The sequence below is a fragment of the Rhinolophus sinicus genome, chromosome 9 (genome assembly GCF_057876585.1).
Source record: "Rhinolophus sinicus isolate RSI-liver-muscle chromosome 9, RSI-T2T, whole genome shotgun sequence".
NCBI classification, from domain to species: Eukaryota; Metazoa; Chordata; class Mammalia; order Chiroptera; family Rhinolophidae; genus Rhinolophus; species Rhinolophus sinicus.
Genome location: NC_142509.1, coordinates 6,306,124 through 6,319,981, shown reverse-complemented (window position 1 = coordinate 6,319,981; position 13,858 = coordinate 6,306,124). Strand labels below are relative to the sequence as shown.

The 13,858-nt window shown below is 43.8% G+C and overlaps 1 protein-coding gene across 4 annotated transcripts in view; it reads right to left on the bottom strand.

Annotated features, from left to right (window-relative positions):
- The window catches only part of NCAPD3 (non-SMC condensin II complex subunit D3), a 70,347-nt gene that overhangs the window by 3,575 nt on the left and 52,914 nt on the right, over positions 1-13,858 (bottom strand). For 3 of the 4 annotated variants that reach the window (XM_019718829.3, XM_019718830.3, XM_019718832.3), the window contains 8 exons: positions 8,869-9,006; positions 8,453-8,586; positions 8,028-8,227; positions 5,630-5,740; positions 3,559-3,726; positions 2,705-2,871; positions 2,318-2,457; positions 1,300-1,377 (listed from right to left, as the gene is read on the bottom strand). In XM_019718829.3, coding sequence (XP_019574388.3) covers positions 1,300-1,377; positions 2,318-2,457; positions 2,705-2,871; positions 3,559-3,726; positions 5,630-5,740; positions 8,028-8,227; positions 8,453-8,586; positions 8,869-9,006 — 1,136 coding nt within the window. Of the gene's footprint in view, positions 1-1,299; positions 1,378-2,317; positions 2,458-2,704; positions 2,872-3,558; positions 3,727-5,629; positions 5,741-8,027; positions 8,228-8,452; positions 8,587-8,868; positions 9,007-9,545; positions 9,627-13,858 lie in introns of all 4 variants that reach the window. The other variant, XM_088800801.1, reaches the window with a different exon arrangement.

The following is a 13,858-nucleotide window of genomic DNA, read 5'->3' as shown; positions in this document are numbered from 1 at the left end:
AATGGCTTGATGCTTTGCTGTTCCATTATCATAAAGAACATCTTAGCATTCGTCTCATCTTATAATAACGCCAGGTTAGCACTGTGAGAGGAATAAGGCTGTAGAAGGTACACAGGAATTGGAATCGGAAGACCTGAGTTCAAGTCCCGGCTCTGACATTCAAGTAATCATTTAACACATTTCTGTTCACACCTATCATGCTCCCAGCACTGTGGTGGGCCTGGTGGATACAGCAAGGAGGAAAGCAGCTTCAAGGAACATCAAGGACAGACAATGAATTATTCAGAAGTGTGTTGAGTACAGCTGAGAAGATCAGAGTCCCAGGAAGGGACCCTAATCTAGTCTGAAGGGTCAGGAAGGGCTTCTTCTGAGGGTATAGAGGTGGTCACTAGGAAGGGGGTGTTCTAGGATGAGGACACGTCACGTGACAGCCCCACATCAGGGTAGAATGGGGCTTGCGCAGGCACTCAGAGAAGACCGCCCAGGGCTGGGGTGCAGAGTAAGGGGGAAGATGGCGCGAGACCAGGTGAAAGGAAGCGGAGACATGTGCAAACTGCACTACAGATTTCAGAGAAGAGAATTTCTTCACACTGTAAATTTTCTCAAAATAATGACTTTTAAGGGTTTTGAGACAACAAGAAGCTATAAAACAATGGGGAAAAATATACCACACTTCTAACTCACCTCTTTTGAAATAAAAGGAAAGAATAGGACGTTAGAAAAACACACCCAATGGGAGTGAGAAGACATAGGCTCTCAGCATAGCTAGCAGTGAAATCCTTAATCTGCCACCGAATCTCAAGTCTGTTTGCTCCAGAGCTGAAGTTGGTGACACACAAGGTGCAGGCACCAAGTACTGATATCTGAGAGCTGAAAAGCAGGGCTGGCTAAGCAAATCAAGTAACCTGGGGAGTCAGGCAGGAGTGGTGAAATGTCGGCTGCAGAACGGCAAGAATGGCGCTGCCTAGAGAAGTTACTGAAGGGATCTGTGCCTCAGCTTCATTGTCTGTCAAGTGAGGATGCCTCCCAGCGCTGTGAGCAGTGTGACTGAGTTACACATCTAAAAGCACTTGGAAGAGTGCTGAATGCTCACCTTGTGCTCAACTGAGTTGTTATAATCATTCCAAAACATTCAGTCTGATTGCCATAATGCCCTACGATGCTGTTGAACCTCAGGACAGCTTTCTTCCAGTAAAAAGGACCCTCTAGCAACAGGGGGCGTTTTACTGCAAGTCTAGCAGACACACAGTGACTGCAGGGGAGTGAGGAGAAGCCGGCCCACTCACATGAGCTACTTACTCTCAGGAGTACTGATTGCTCGTTTAGTTACATGGTCAATGGCTCCACTGGACTCTTGCTCCAAGCTGTATGAAGATGCTAGGATAAAACGGGAAAGTTTTATCTGTCCATAATTTCCAAAACAATATCAAAGAGCAAAACAACCAAATGAGAAAAAATATTTGCAAGATACACAATAAAGTTAATATCCCAAAGTGTTCTTAGGTTAATTCAGAAAGATACAAAAAACTGATAAACATAAAAAAGAATGTCCATTCTCACTAGGATTCAAAGACATGGAAATGAAAACCGTAACTATTTTTAGCCTATAAAGCTTAGCAAAGAAAATGGAAAATTATAAAACCAGTGTTTCTAAGTAGGAAAATGGACACCCGTGTGCCATTAGCAGGAATATGTACAGTGAATTATAGAGGGCAGTTTGACATTATCAAAAGTTTTGAAAATATTCATGGCCTCTGAGTGATAGGAATTAATCCTAATGATACACACATATAAGGATATATGTACAAGGATGTTTATTGTGACGACATTTCTAAAACTGAAAAACACATTTCCAAAAATAGGGTAGTAATAATAAATAAGTGACGGCAGTTACTCTAGGCACAATGCTGTACGGCCATTGGGAGAAAGGTTTTGAAAGAAAAATTCATGGGAAACTTTTCGCTATATATTATTAGAACTATACGTAGGGAAGCAGGTTATGAAACAGAACACACACTAAGATCACAGTTCTGTAAGTAATACCAAGCACACGTGTGTGAGGAGTAGAAAGACTAGAAGAATAAACACCTCACTCCTATGGGTGAGTTTTCTATTTCACAGTCCTTTCCAAATCTTTTATCATAAATATGCATTGTTTAGTCCCCAGTCAAGGTTATTTGTTTTAAAGATAATAAAATAGAAACCATTTTAAAAGGAATGAAAAGGAGGCTTCTACTGTGTTTCAATCTGCAAATTCACTATGTCTGAGATGGAAAAACTGAGTAGTCCTGTGCCTTATGGAGCCAGTAAGACTTACCATGATTGTGCATTTTGCCCAGGCTTTCAGAATTTAAAGTGAAGGGCAACACTCCTAGGCTCCGATTCCGACGCCTGCTATTCGACTCCACAGCTTTCTTGACAGAGTTCAGGATTGCAATGGTACTCAGGGACATGGACCTGGGAAGGGGAACATGCCAGACACGCAGACAGCAAGAGTGAAAACACAGATGTCACTCCCCATTTTCTTTCAAATGCATCCCTCATCCACACTCACTTCAAATCTGAAAGGGAAGAGCCTGGAGTGAGGTATCAGTGAAAACCCAGTAACACTCGTATTGAAAATGCCACATGGGGCACGGCAAAGGTGCCTCTGAGGAGATGGTGACAGGCAGTCAGCCTGTGACGGACTCTGTGGTCGCCATACCTGGCTTTGGGCATTAACCTCTTCAATGGCGTAGTTTCAAGTGAAAGCGGCAAAGGAGGTGCCTGGCTAGTGCTTGATGCGGGTGTTGAGGGCTGGCTCGCGGCACGGGGTACAGTGGCATTTTCTTGACCAGCAGGAGCTGGCATTATTTCTAAACTTGGAGCAACCTGTCAGAGAAGATAAAGAAAGAGTAATTACTTTGTAACACTTAAAAAGGAAAGAAGAATCTTTACATGCTATGAGGAAGTCCATAAGTCATCCATTTTAAACCCATGTCAGCCTGGCTTTACATGGGCAAGGAGACTTTTCTCTTCAGAAACAGCACTGTTAGCAGACTACCACACAGAGACGTTGAGGTGTTAAAGAGAAAAAGGGGAAAGGCAGGTTGTCCTCATCATTTTTCAAGGCAGCAGATCTGTCTGGACGTCTCAGGGAAGTGAGCACACTGCCACTGAACATGAGCAACTGCTCACTTAGAAATATCCCCAAGTGACAGTATGTTCTCAAGAGAGGCATGCTGGGAAAAGGACCGCAAGCAAACTGAGCAACCTAGGGAGACAGGGTTATCTACCGGTCACTGTAACTGAAGATCAGATAACCCCGCCGCCAGCTTGCTTTCTGGGCATTCACACATTTCCCCCAACTAGTATTCCAATGGCTTTCCATAAGTTCAAGTGACCTGGCCTTCGGGGAAGGGAAGCCTCTGTGATCCATCTACCTGCGTGTCCCATGTAACAAATGCAGTGGCCCACAAATGGCAATCCTGAAGGTCTAAGTCAGACCAAGCCCTGCTTCTGTGTACAGTGGAGAACAGCTTGGAGAGGAGCGTCGGACGCAGGGGTCTGCTCACCTACCTGCGTGGCACTTGCTGCCTCCTTGTTCACATCTGTTTGCTTTGCCAGCTCTTGCTCCTGGGCCAGCTGTTCGCTGTACTTCTTCATGTCATACTCTAGTTCTGATGCCAGCTGTTTGTCAACTGCAAAGAAATCCTTGATTTCATCTCGGTAATCCTGCATCACCTCCTAAAACAGACCCAGAGGCATCCTTTAATGTTTTCTTGAATAAATAAATAAGCTCTCCAACACTACTTGATAAATAATAAGAACAGTAAGACTTATTTTGCTGAGAACGGACTGTTTCTATTACATCGACCAAGTCAATTAACACAATGGCATTTTCCCAGGAAACACCAATTGCACTCGACTGACCACACAAGCAGGTGAGTATGACGTGAGAAAGTAACTAAGAGTTCTGATCTCTTAGAAAGCTTCCTGTCTATCTGCCAGTTGGCAGGCAATTTCCCAGGTTCCTGATGGGAGAAGGGACATGGAATCACACACTCTTAGCCTAAAGCAGAACTTGAACAGGGCACAGAACTGCCACCAATAACCACCTCCTTTCTATTCTTAGAGGCTGGCATGGGGAGAGTGATGTATCTGGGTGGTTTGGCTTGGCTCTGGGTCACCACCAGTTCAAAGGATCTTGTACTGTCACTAAGGCAGGCCCCTCAGTAATTCGAGTTGGAAGTTAGGTGGGTAGGTGACATGGCATGGTCCTGACTCAGCAGGGCCTCTGGAGCAACGTACAGGAAGCAGTGCAGTCTAAAAGTTGCTCACACTAGCTTTCTCAGAGGATTGCAACTATGGCTCTTAATCCCATCTCTGTGTCCTCTTCTGAAGATGTGACAGAAAACCTTTTATTCTATTCATGGTCAGAACATTCTCAGGTCTTAAAGAGGGCTGCTAGGGACCAAGCATCTTTGCTGAGAGAAAGAAACCACGTCACCTAACAGTATTAGAGGACAAAAAAATATATAGCAGTCCGACTACAAGGGAAGTCCCAATAAAGGAAAGGAAATCCATCAACTCTACCAGCTGCCACTAAGAAAAGGTTCCACAGGTCAAAGGAGAGAATTGCTGGAGCATCTTTAACAGAAGGTTTCAAATGATTAAGTGCTGTTATGCAAACCAAGCAACTACTCAAGTGTGACTATCCTCTGGATTTGCGCTCAGGAGATAGACTTATTTTTCTTAAGTGTTTAAGTAGTCTACTTAGGATTTAAGCTATTTTTTTTTTTCCTTTCTGAGGTTTAAAACAGGGCAATAAAAATATAAGAGTAACTGGAAGTTCTCATTCCCCTCCCTCCACAAGACAGTGAGCCTATCTTTCCCACCTTAACTTCCTTAGGATAAAGAGCTATTTGAAAAATTATGTTCAATATAATTCTGTTGTAGCTCTTTTTGGAAAAAAATAAAAATCCTTAGCATTTTTTTGAGAAAGAAAATAGCATATTGTAAACAGAGAAAGGAAAAAACTGCTGCATTTATTTCTGATTGAAAGATTTTGCCACAAAGGTCAGAGGCCTATGTCTGCACTGCAAGTATACATACCCTGGCTGCCTAGACTGAGACCTTTCATGGCCTAGGACCCCACTGGTGATGGCAGTCCGGCCTCTGATAGGTATTCCCCGAGGTCTACAGCTATACGGCAGTTACGTCCCGACTTATAAATCAGAGACAGTGTTAAAGGTAATTAAACATAATGACTAATATTCACTTTATTCCTCACCAGAATAAACTTAGGTGATGACTTTGCTCTTGACCCTGGTTGAGAAAGTCTTTAAAATTGAATCTATTAGTAATTGGCAACCAAGGACACACGTGCTCAGCACTTCACAAACTCAACTGCACGAAAAAAGCAAGGACCAGCTTCTGTGGAACCTACGGTCAAGCTCTCTGTCTTCTCCCCAACAGTCAAAGTGCCTGTCTGGCTGGTTCAGTTCTAAAAAAGTGTAACACTGGTTTTGAGGCATTCTGAGTTCTAGTCATTCACCGAAAACCACACCATCATAATGGCCAGAAGATCCTGAGTAATGAACTGTGGGGCAGGGAGACACCAACCACAAAGTACAAATTTATTTTTTACCCTGAGATAGTTCATGAGCTCCCGCAAAGCTGGGATCTTATTCTTCTCTAGCACAGCCTTCAGGGAGATGATAATTGGAATAATGTTTTCTATGAAATTCCTCTTCTGAACCTGTAGTAACACAAAGGCATGTTTTAGATGCATGAAGTTCTGAAAGACAAAGACTTCACCTTGATCTAGTTCTTTCATCTAGCAGACCTAGTCACTATGTAAGTTTATTTTTGGTTTTTGATTACGGTCCTGGGAATTGTATAGGACGCATCACCTTTGTCCTGGAGACTTTATAAGCATTACCTCAAAACACTAGGAAAACTCTGTAAAGTAGGACACAGATGAATACTATTCTTATTTTCTAAACAAAACGAAAAAAAGGAAGTAGAGATACATTGAATAACTTGACAAAAAGTTCCAAACCTTCACACAAACCCATCACGACCCTTGGCTACACATTCAGTCCCTCCATTCAATATCTTCTCTTTGGAATGAAAATGAGTTCAATTCTGGCTACCCAGAGAGACATTTTTAATTCCTACTGGTGAAATGACAACAGTCAAAAATGGCCAAGTATGAAGGTAAGTCCGTTCTCCCCCCCCCCCCCCCCCCCCCCCCCCCCCCCCCCCCCCGTCTCTCTCTCTCCCTCTCTCTCTCTCATGTGTAACTTTGTATATACACTTAGGAAAGTGCTATGTATTTATAGAGTCCCTGACTTGGCCAAGCTTTCATATTCTTTACCATGAATGATCACTAACCACAAATGTTTGGCAATAAATCTCTCAGAATGAAAACCAATCCATTATAGTAGCACACGTATGCAAGATTTATCATTCTGAATCTGAAAAGTATTCTTTTTCTTCTCATGTAAAGTCACGAGTATATTTTCCTTGCTTGTAAACACTCACTTCTAAAAAGTCTTATCAGAGTTCCTGAATTAGGAGGGCAACAGGTAAAGAAATAAACAATTAAAAAAAAAAAAAGAAATAAAGAATTTAATAAATACGAGTCTAAGTAGATGGTATATATAGGGATAGTCTTAAAAAATGGCTTAAATGTATTCACTCAGCAAGTATTACCAAACACCTTCTCTGCACCAGACACAAAGCCAACCTCTGGGGATAAGAAAGGAAGCCAAGAATTCTTGCCTTCAAGTTACTTCTAGACCAGACTAGCAGTCTGTGTTATGATGTGTAGCACGCTGTGACAAGTAGCAGGGTATAAGGAACTTATGGAGGAGGGATACCTAGGAAGGAAGGGGTAAACAGCATAAACCAGGGAAAGGCTTATTTGAAAAGATGACACTGAGGATGTGTAGAAATTCGGTTGCAGAAAGGGGTGGACAGGGTGGGCGCAGAGACTGTGCACAGGAGCAGCAGCACGCAGAGGCACAGAGGCACGGAGAGACGCCGCTCCTCTGAGGGAGGAACAGTAGTCCGGCGTGGAGAGTGCAGAGAGGGGTCAGGCAGAGAAGGGACGGGGTAGGGATGGCACAACACACAGAAGAGTTCCGTACGCCTTGAAGAAGAATCAGGATTTTACTCAGAAGATGAGCGGAAGCCACCAACCTATTTATTAAAGGTATTGTTAGACGTACAACTTCTAGATGATAAAATTTGCCCATGTTAAGTCAACAGTTTGGTGAGTTAACACAAGTATAAACTGAGTAACCAACACCACAATGTAAATCGTCACCCACAATCCATCACCCCAAAAGTTCCCTGCTGCCCCTCTGCAGTCAATCTATCTCTCGTCTATTTTAACCCGGAGAATAAAATGATTAAATCTGTACTTAAGAAAGATTTTTCTGGCAGCAAGGTGGTGGTCAGCCTGGAACAAAAAGAAACTGGAGACAGAAAGGGTGCTGAGGAAATTGCCAGAAATCGCACAGGCTTACATGAACACAGAACCAGTGAAAGTGTGAGAGAGATGGATTTGTAAGCTAAGATGGACATGCGGAAAGTGACCAGTCTATTTCTTTGGGTTCAAAAGCCTTCAGGGCTCAGGTGAGAAATAAGAATGAGCAGTCCTGGTTGGTATAAGAGCCTCGGGCCTGCCCCTAAAGTCATTCAAATCCCAATTTCCACACTCACTGGCCAAAGGCAAACGTGTGCCTGGCACGCCAGACTCCGGACTCGGGTAGCACTGGGCTCTCTTCTCTACAACAGAAGACTATGCAGAAGAAAGCGACGAACGGGAGGAAGAAAGGGTGAGTAATTCGGCTTTGACACAGGAAGTTTGAAATGCCTGTGGCACAACAAGGCAGGCAAGTGGGACTGGTTCAGGCTCACGAGAAGCTGGAGCTGGAAACACACATGGAGAGTGAAGGCCACTGTTAAGAATGAAATCGGGATGTCGGCTAGTAGGAGGGGTGTGACCAGGCCCACTGAGAGGACGACACACTCACTTGTGAGATGAGCTTCTTCTGAGCTTCCTGCATGACTACGTCTGCCAGGGCCATGTCGTCATCTTCCACAAGGAGGTCCTTATCTGGTTTCGATCTCATTGCCAAAAGTTTGATTTCCTTTGAGCTGAGGACCTCAAAGGTATCTGAGAGTAACTCACTGGCTTCCATATCCAGGGGCAGGATGCCGTCGGCGAAGCACGCTGAGAGAGAGTATAAAAGATCGGCTTCTGAAACACAGTCTGGCCCCAGAGAGGAGGTGTCCCTCATAGAGCTAGGAGGGCACGTCTGGGCTGCAAGGGGTCTGCATGGGCACAGATGATGTCCAAAAGGACCAAAAGGGGTCCCATTTGCTCAGTATCTGCTGGACTATTAGCAACACATTTCATTTTTAAAGACGCATTTGATCCCAAACACAACAGGCTTACCCAAAATACTAAGGCAGATTTTGGAAGTGATATTGAATCTCTGGTCATCTGTGAAGTGCTCTAGAAGAAACTTGTAGATTTTCATTCGTTTCTCCTTGTTTGTCTTTCCCTTCAGTGAAAAGAGCTGCTTCTCTCTGTGGCGAAACAGGACAATTTTACCACATCACGTGGGCGAGGGTGAGAAGGCTTTAATTTTAATAGCATTTCCCAGCATCCTAAAAGCAGTCTACCAGTGCCTGTCAAAGGCATTTTCCCCTTAGCACTCTGCTGGCACGAGTGGATTTTCCTGCATGGCCCTGCCAAGAGAAGTAACAACCCCGCAAGGAATATGTGGGCTGGGGTCTGGGCCTGACCACCGTACAAAGCAGCTGACCATCTCCCATTACTCACCCAGCTCTCCCTGGAGTCTCACTGACCTCTCTGACTGGGGGAACTTGTTATACGTCTCATGTTTCTCATAATTATTGAAGTGGAAAATACACTCAATGAAGTGCTGGAAGAACATGACAGGATTTCTCTTCAGCAACAGGTGAGCCAGGCAAAATTCCCCAAAACTGCAAAAGAAGGAGACCTATTGGCTGTTTGCAGACAGCTAATAAAAATAATACCAAGAACTCTGCAATGCAGAGGGAACTGTGAGTTAGGGTAAGGGATACTGAATCTATCCCAATAAACAGTTTCACTCACATCAAAAGCAAACTAGGAGTTTAGCTTCTTTTGTCTGTCCTTGCTAAACAGCCTCCTGTTTGAATCCAAGGTCCGTGTAAAGGCTTTCTCTACCTGGTTTCCTTTCAAAATTCTAACCAGGTGTCATTATTCAGCTACACTTCAAATGAAGGAAAACAACCAACCTACCCCAAACCGCTTCTTCGAGCAGAGGCCCGTGGTCTCTAAGGTTGAGGCAGAGACAACGACCCCCTGAAAATGAACATTTGGATTTCACCCCCTTCCCCAATGTGAAGTTCACCCACAACAATCAACAAACACTAGTTTTAGTAACTGGAACTTTTTCAAGAATTGGGATTAATCCCCAGAGCTTCATAGTTTGGGTCGGCAGGGCAAGCACCCCCCACAGACAGCAACTGATTCGCACCGAGCTCTGGACTCCTCAGCCAGCCCTGGGCACGCTCCTTCCTCCTGTGCCCCAAACCTAGAAGAGGCATCTAACAGGCACCTACACAGTGGGACACAGATGTCACTAGCACCATGCCAACCTGAAGGGCAAAATCTAACGGTTTCCTAAGCCAAGTGAACATGAACCAAAGCCAGACTGGTCAACCTCAGGCTCCCTAACAGCTTCTGTTTCACCAGGACACTAGGTTCTCAAGAGAACACCAAGGCACTGGTTTTTGGTCAGGGGTCAACCTAAGGTGGGGCAGGGCTGGCTCTGACCCATTCACACTGCCCACACCAATGTTTTCATTTCCTTTCCGAGACAAATGCAGTTTCCACCCACACAGGCGCACCATCCGACTCTCACCTGGAGAGGAGCAGCAACAAGAACAAGCCAAATAGTTCACTCTTGGAACGCATTAGGACTTGCGGGAGGGATACCTTCCCCTACTGTTTCCCCTTAGGCTAATATTCAAATCAGTTTGTATTCACAGCACACACATCAATGAAAGGTCAGAAGGTAGCTCAGAAATCATGACGTTGAAAGAATCCTAGATGAAAATTCCACGGCAAATAATGAGACTCCATTAACCTAGGAAATAAGGGAGCAGCCTGACACAATTATGAAAACAAAACAAATAAACTCTGCATAACAAGGGGATTCTCTCGGGAGAAATTCCCTGGAGGCCAGCTAGAAGCACCTGCCGGATCTGAGAGTCGTCAGTATATTCTACACAGTGTTTTCAGTAACTCAGGTTAGAAAGGCAAAGAAGGTCAAAGCATCAGACGAAGTTCTTTTTAAATAAGGGTTACTTTGGTAAACCATCTATGACAAAGACTGAAGGAAACCACTGAATAAACAAAAAATATCCCCAAAGGAAACAACGAGACTTTACCTTCTGTGGTATTTTATTACAGTTAACCTACCACGGCACAGCAGTTTTCATAGGTACCTGAGTTTTCTCCTCAGATTTGAAGTTGTTCATAGGAAAATGTAAAATCAAATAGAATCCAATAATTCTTCTGCTAGAAGAGGGGCTGCTTTGAGCTTGGACTTGATGTCAAATGCTCATCCACTCAGAGTTGTGTTGAGAATACGTATAGAAAGAAGTAACTAATGGGCGAGATACTTCAGTCTATCCATGGTGAATAACCAACTACAGAAATAAATTCAATGGTAACATAAAAAATGCAAAGAAGTCATATGTTCAGGGCTGAAAGCAGAGTCAAAGAGCTTTTTTGCATCACGAGAAGCTACAAACCACAGTCCATGGGTAATACTATGTAGTACCAACCTTGCTGTGGCCTCTGCTGGGCTTAACAGGCCAAGTTTCAGCTTTGATTGGATCAAAGCCCATAGATCCTACTAGCTTGATAAACTGGGGAAGAGGGACTATTGTTTTTGTTTGTCAGCTGAAAAGTTAAAAGAAGTTAATGCTCCAAGTAACGCCTCCTGGAGCAGTCCTTTAGAGTGACAGAAGACAGCACTTTTCAGGTACCTGGAATAGAAAACTTCAACAGTTCTAAAGAAATCTTACTAAGAACTCAGTATCCTGTCTCACCGCCCCTTATCCCTCAGGACAATTAATACGAATCATACATAGTCATACCACCAACTCAGGGATACTGTCTAGAGAGTTTACACAGCATTAATTGCATTATATGGAAAATAAAAGGAAGAACAGCTAAGTCTGAGTAAGAATAATTTTGTAGAAAAAAATTATTGCTCTCTTATTAAGAATCTAAATCCAGGTTTCAAACAGCCCTACGAGGCCACTGGGGAGAGCAGTCTGTTCACTTCCGTTTTCAGACTTAGTAGGAAACACAAAAACCTGACTTATTTCAGATGTCATCCCAAGCCAAGTGCTATTCTGAAGTAGACAACTGCTCAATAAAGGCTGTTGGTAATGGACACATACTCCTAATCTGGTCTATCTCAGATTAGGACTGAGGCCTCAGACCCTTTTACACCAGAATTCTATTTGAAACCAGAAGTCTATTTGAAACTTGAGGCAACTTATTTCCTGTATGTGTGTTATCCTTGGGTGCCACCCAAATCCAGGCCCCTTGTTACTACTGGCCCTCCTCACCTCTGTCACGTCCCTGTATGCTCCATGCCTCTTTCTTCCTGATCTCACTTGCCATCTCTCCTTTGCCCTGCCTGGAAGCTTTCTACTGTGTCTTCTGTATTCCACATTCCGTGATGAGTCAGGCTCTACCCTCTCTATACCTCTTCTTCTTCATAAATGAGAGCTGGCTTTCCTCCAAGGACACCACTGCCCTTACAGCCCCCTCGGGGGAGGCTGCTCTGCTCTCAAATCCCATAGCCGCGGTATGAAGACCATGTTTTTCCCCCTTATATTTTTCGTTTACCAAATGTTCACTGAGCTCTTTCAGGTGCTGGGGATAGCAGTAAGCAAAATCTCTGCCCCTCAGGAAGCTTGTATGCTAGTGGGTAGACAGATGTACATACAAAATATGTTGCCAAAAGTGCTCTGAAGAAAAAGACAGTTTGGGGAGGATGCAGGGAAGAGGGGAGGGAGGGTTAGCTACTGGTTAAAAAAAAACGCAACTTCTCCACCTGGTTCATATGACAATACTTACTTTTCTTGAAGCTCCAGCCATCTGTCTATTTTGCCCTTGACTGCTTAGTAATTGCTTCCCAATTTGATCCATTCAAATCCTAACATCACTGCTATGATCTGAATGTTTGTGTCCCCTGCCCCCAAATTCCTCTGTTGAAAACCTAACCCCCAAGGAGATGGGGCCTTTGGGAGGTAATTAGGTCATGAGGACAGACAGCCCTGCTGAATGGGATCAGTGCCTTACAAAGAAGCCCCAGAGAGATCCCTTGTCTCTTCTGCCATATATATAGATATCACGAGAAGTCTGCTATCTGGAAGAGGGCTTTCACCAGGACCCAGCCATTCTGGCACGCTGACCTCAGACTCCCAGCCTCCAGTCTGTGAGCAACAGACTTGTTTATAAGCCACCCAGTCTGTGGTACTCTGTGATCCGCCTGAATGGACTAGGAGAATCTCTCAGAGCATCTTCAATGTCCACACAGATGAACTCATTTAGCCCCTTTCTATTTTCTTGACTTCCTTGACTCCAGTGACCCTCATATTCACACTGTGTTGCCACTCTGCAGGCACATCCTGGACCACGTCCCTATACCACATCAAATAACCCACTTTATGACCATACCCACCTGTCCTTCCAGCTTCTGGCTTGTTCTACTTCACTAGGCCCTCTAGATCCTCAGCTACTTCCTCTTCTTCCAAACCAAGCCATGTCTGTCTTTACGTCCTTCTCTATCTCAATGGTCTGTTAGTTTAGTCACTTTCTTGCTATGAACCTCTCTGGCCGCTGCCTCCTTACACTTCTGCAGCATTTGCCCAGTTAAATGGAAATAATCCACTGGTTGTCTGGCTTTTACCCTGTGACTACTGTACTGCAAGGACACCACCTAGTGGGCAGAGGGGAAAATACACCATACAATTTTGTAGCTCTCAAGTTTTGGGTTTATCACCCTATGACCATTTAAAAATGTCATGCAAATTTGCTCGTGCCAGAATCTTCAGGAAATCCACTTGGACCAAAAATAAATTCAATAAGTTTTGCCACTCTAGCCTCTTTGGAAAATTTGTATTAGCAGATACATGTGGAAAATTAATGTGTCTAATGTAAGCAGACTGGCCTGACCATTGGCCTAAAAATAGGGGAACACACTAATTTAAATGACAGCAAACCTGAAAATCATGATCCACATTTGAATCATGGTTTAAACACACTCAGATTGCGGAGATAAAAATGGAACGATTGAAGGGGAGAGTATTAAAATGCTACAAGAGGCACTGATAATCTTATAGTGTAAACACCTTTTCTTCTAATTTCTTTGATTCATACTCTGATCACCTGTACAACAGGTTCGGTGTATATTTCATATACGAATCAATGCTCTTTTAAACACACTTGTACAGGAGGTGACAAAAGCGGGGAAAACACAGAACTTCAAGTTAAATAACCAATCTTGCCATCCAGGCTCATCATCTGAAAGCTTTCCAAGCACTTCCAATTGTGCCTGCTTCTGGGCTACACACATAAAAAGCTATGAGAGCCCGTCTTAACGGCAACAGTGTAAAGGTAAGAGGGCACTGCACAGCTATCTTGGTCCCTTTCCCAATAATATAAACAAAGAAAAAGTAATAGCCTTAGCTTTTTGCTTCTGACACCTGACGGTATTAACTAGAATTCTAACCTCTACTAGTTTATGATGTAAAATGTTCCTCC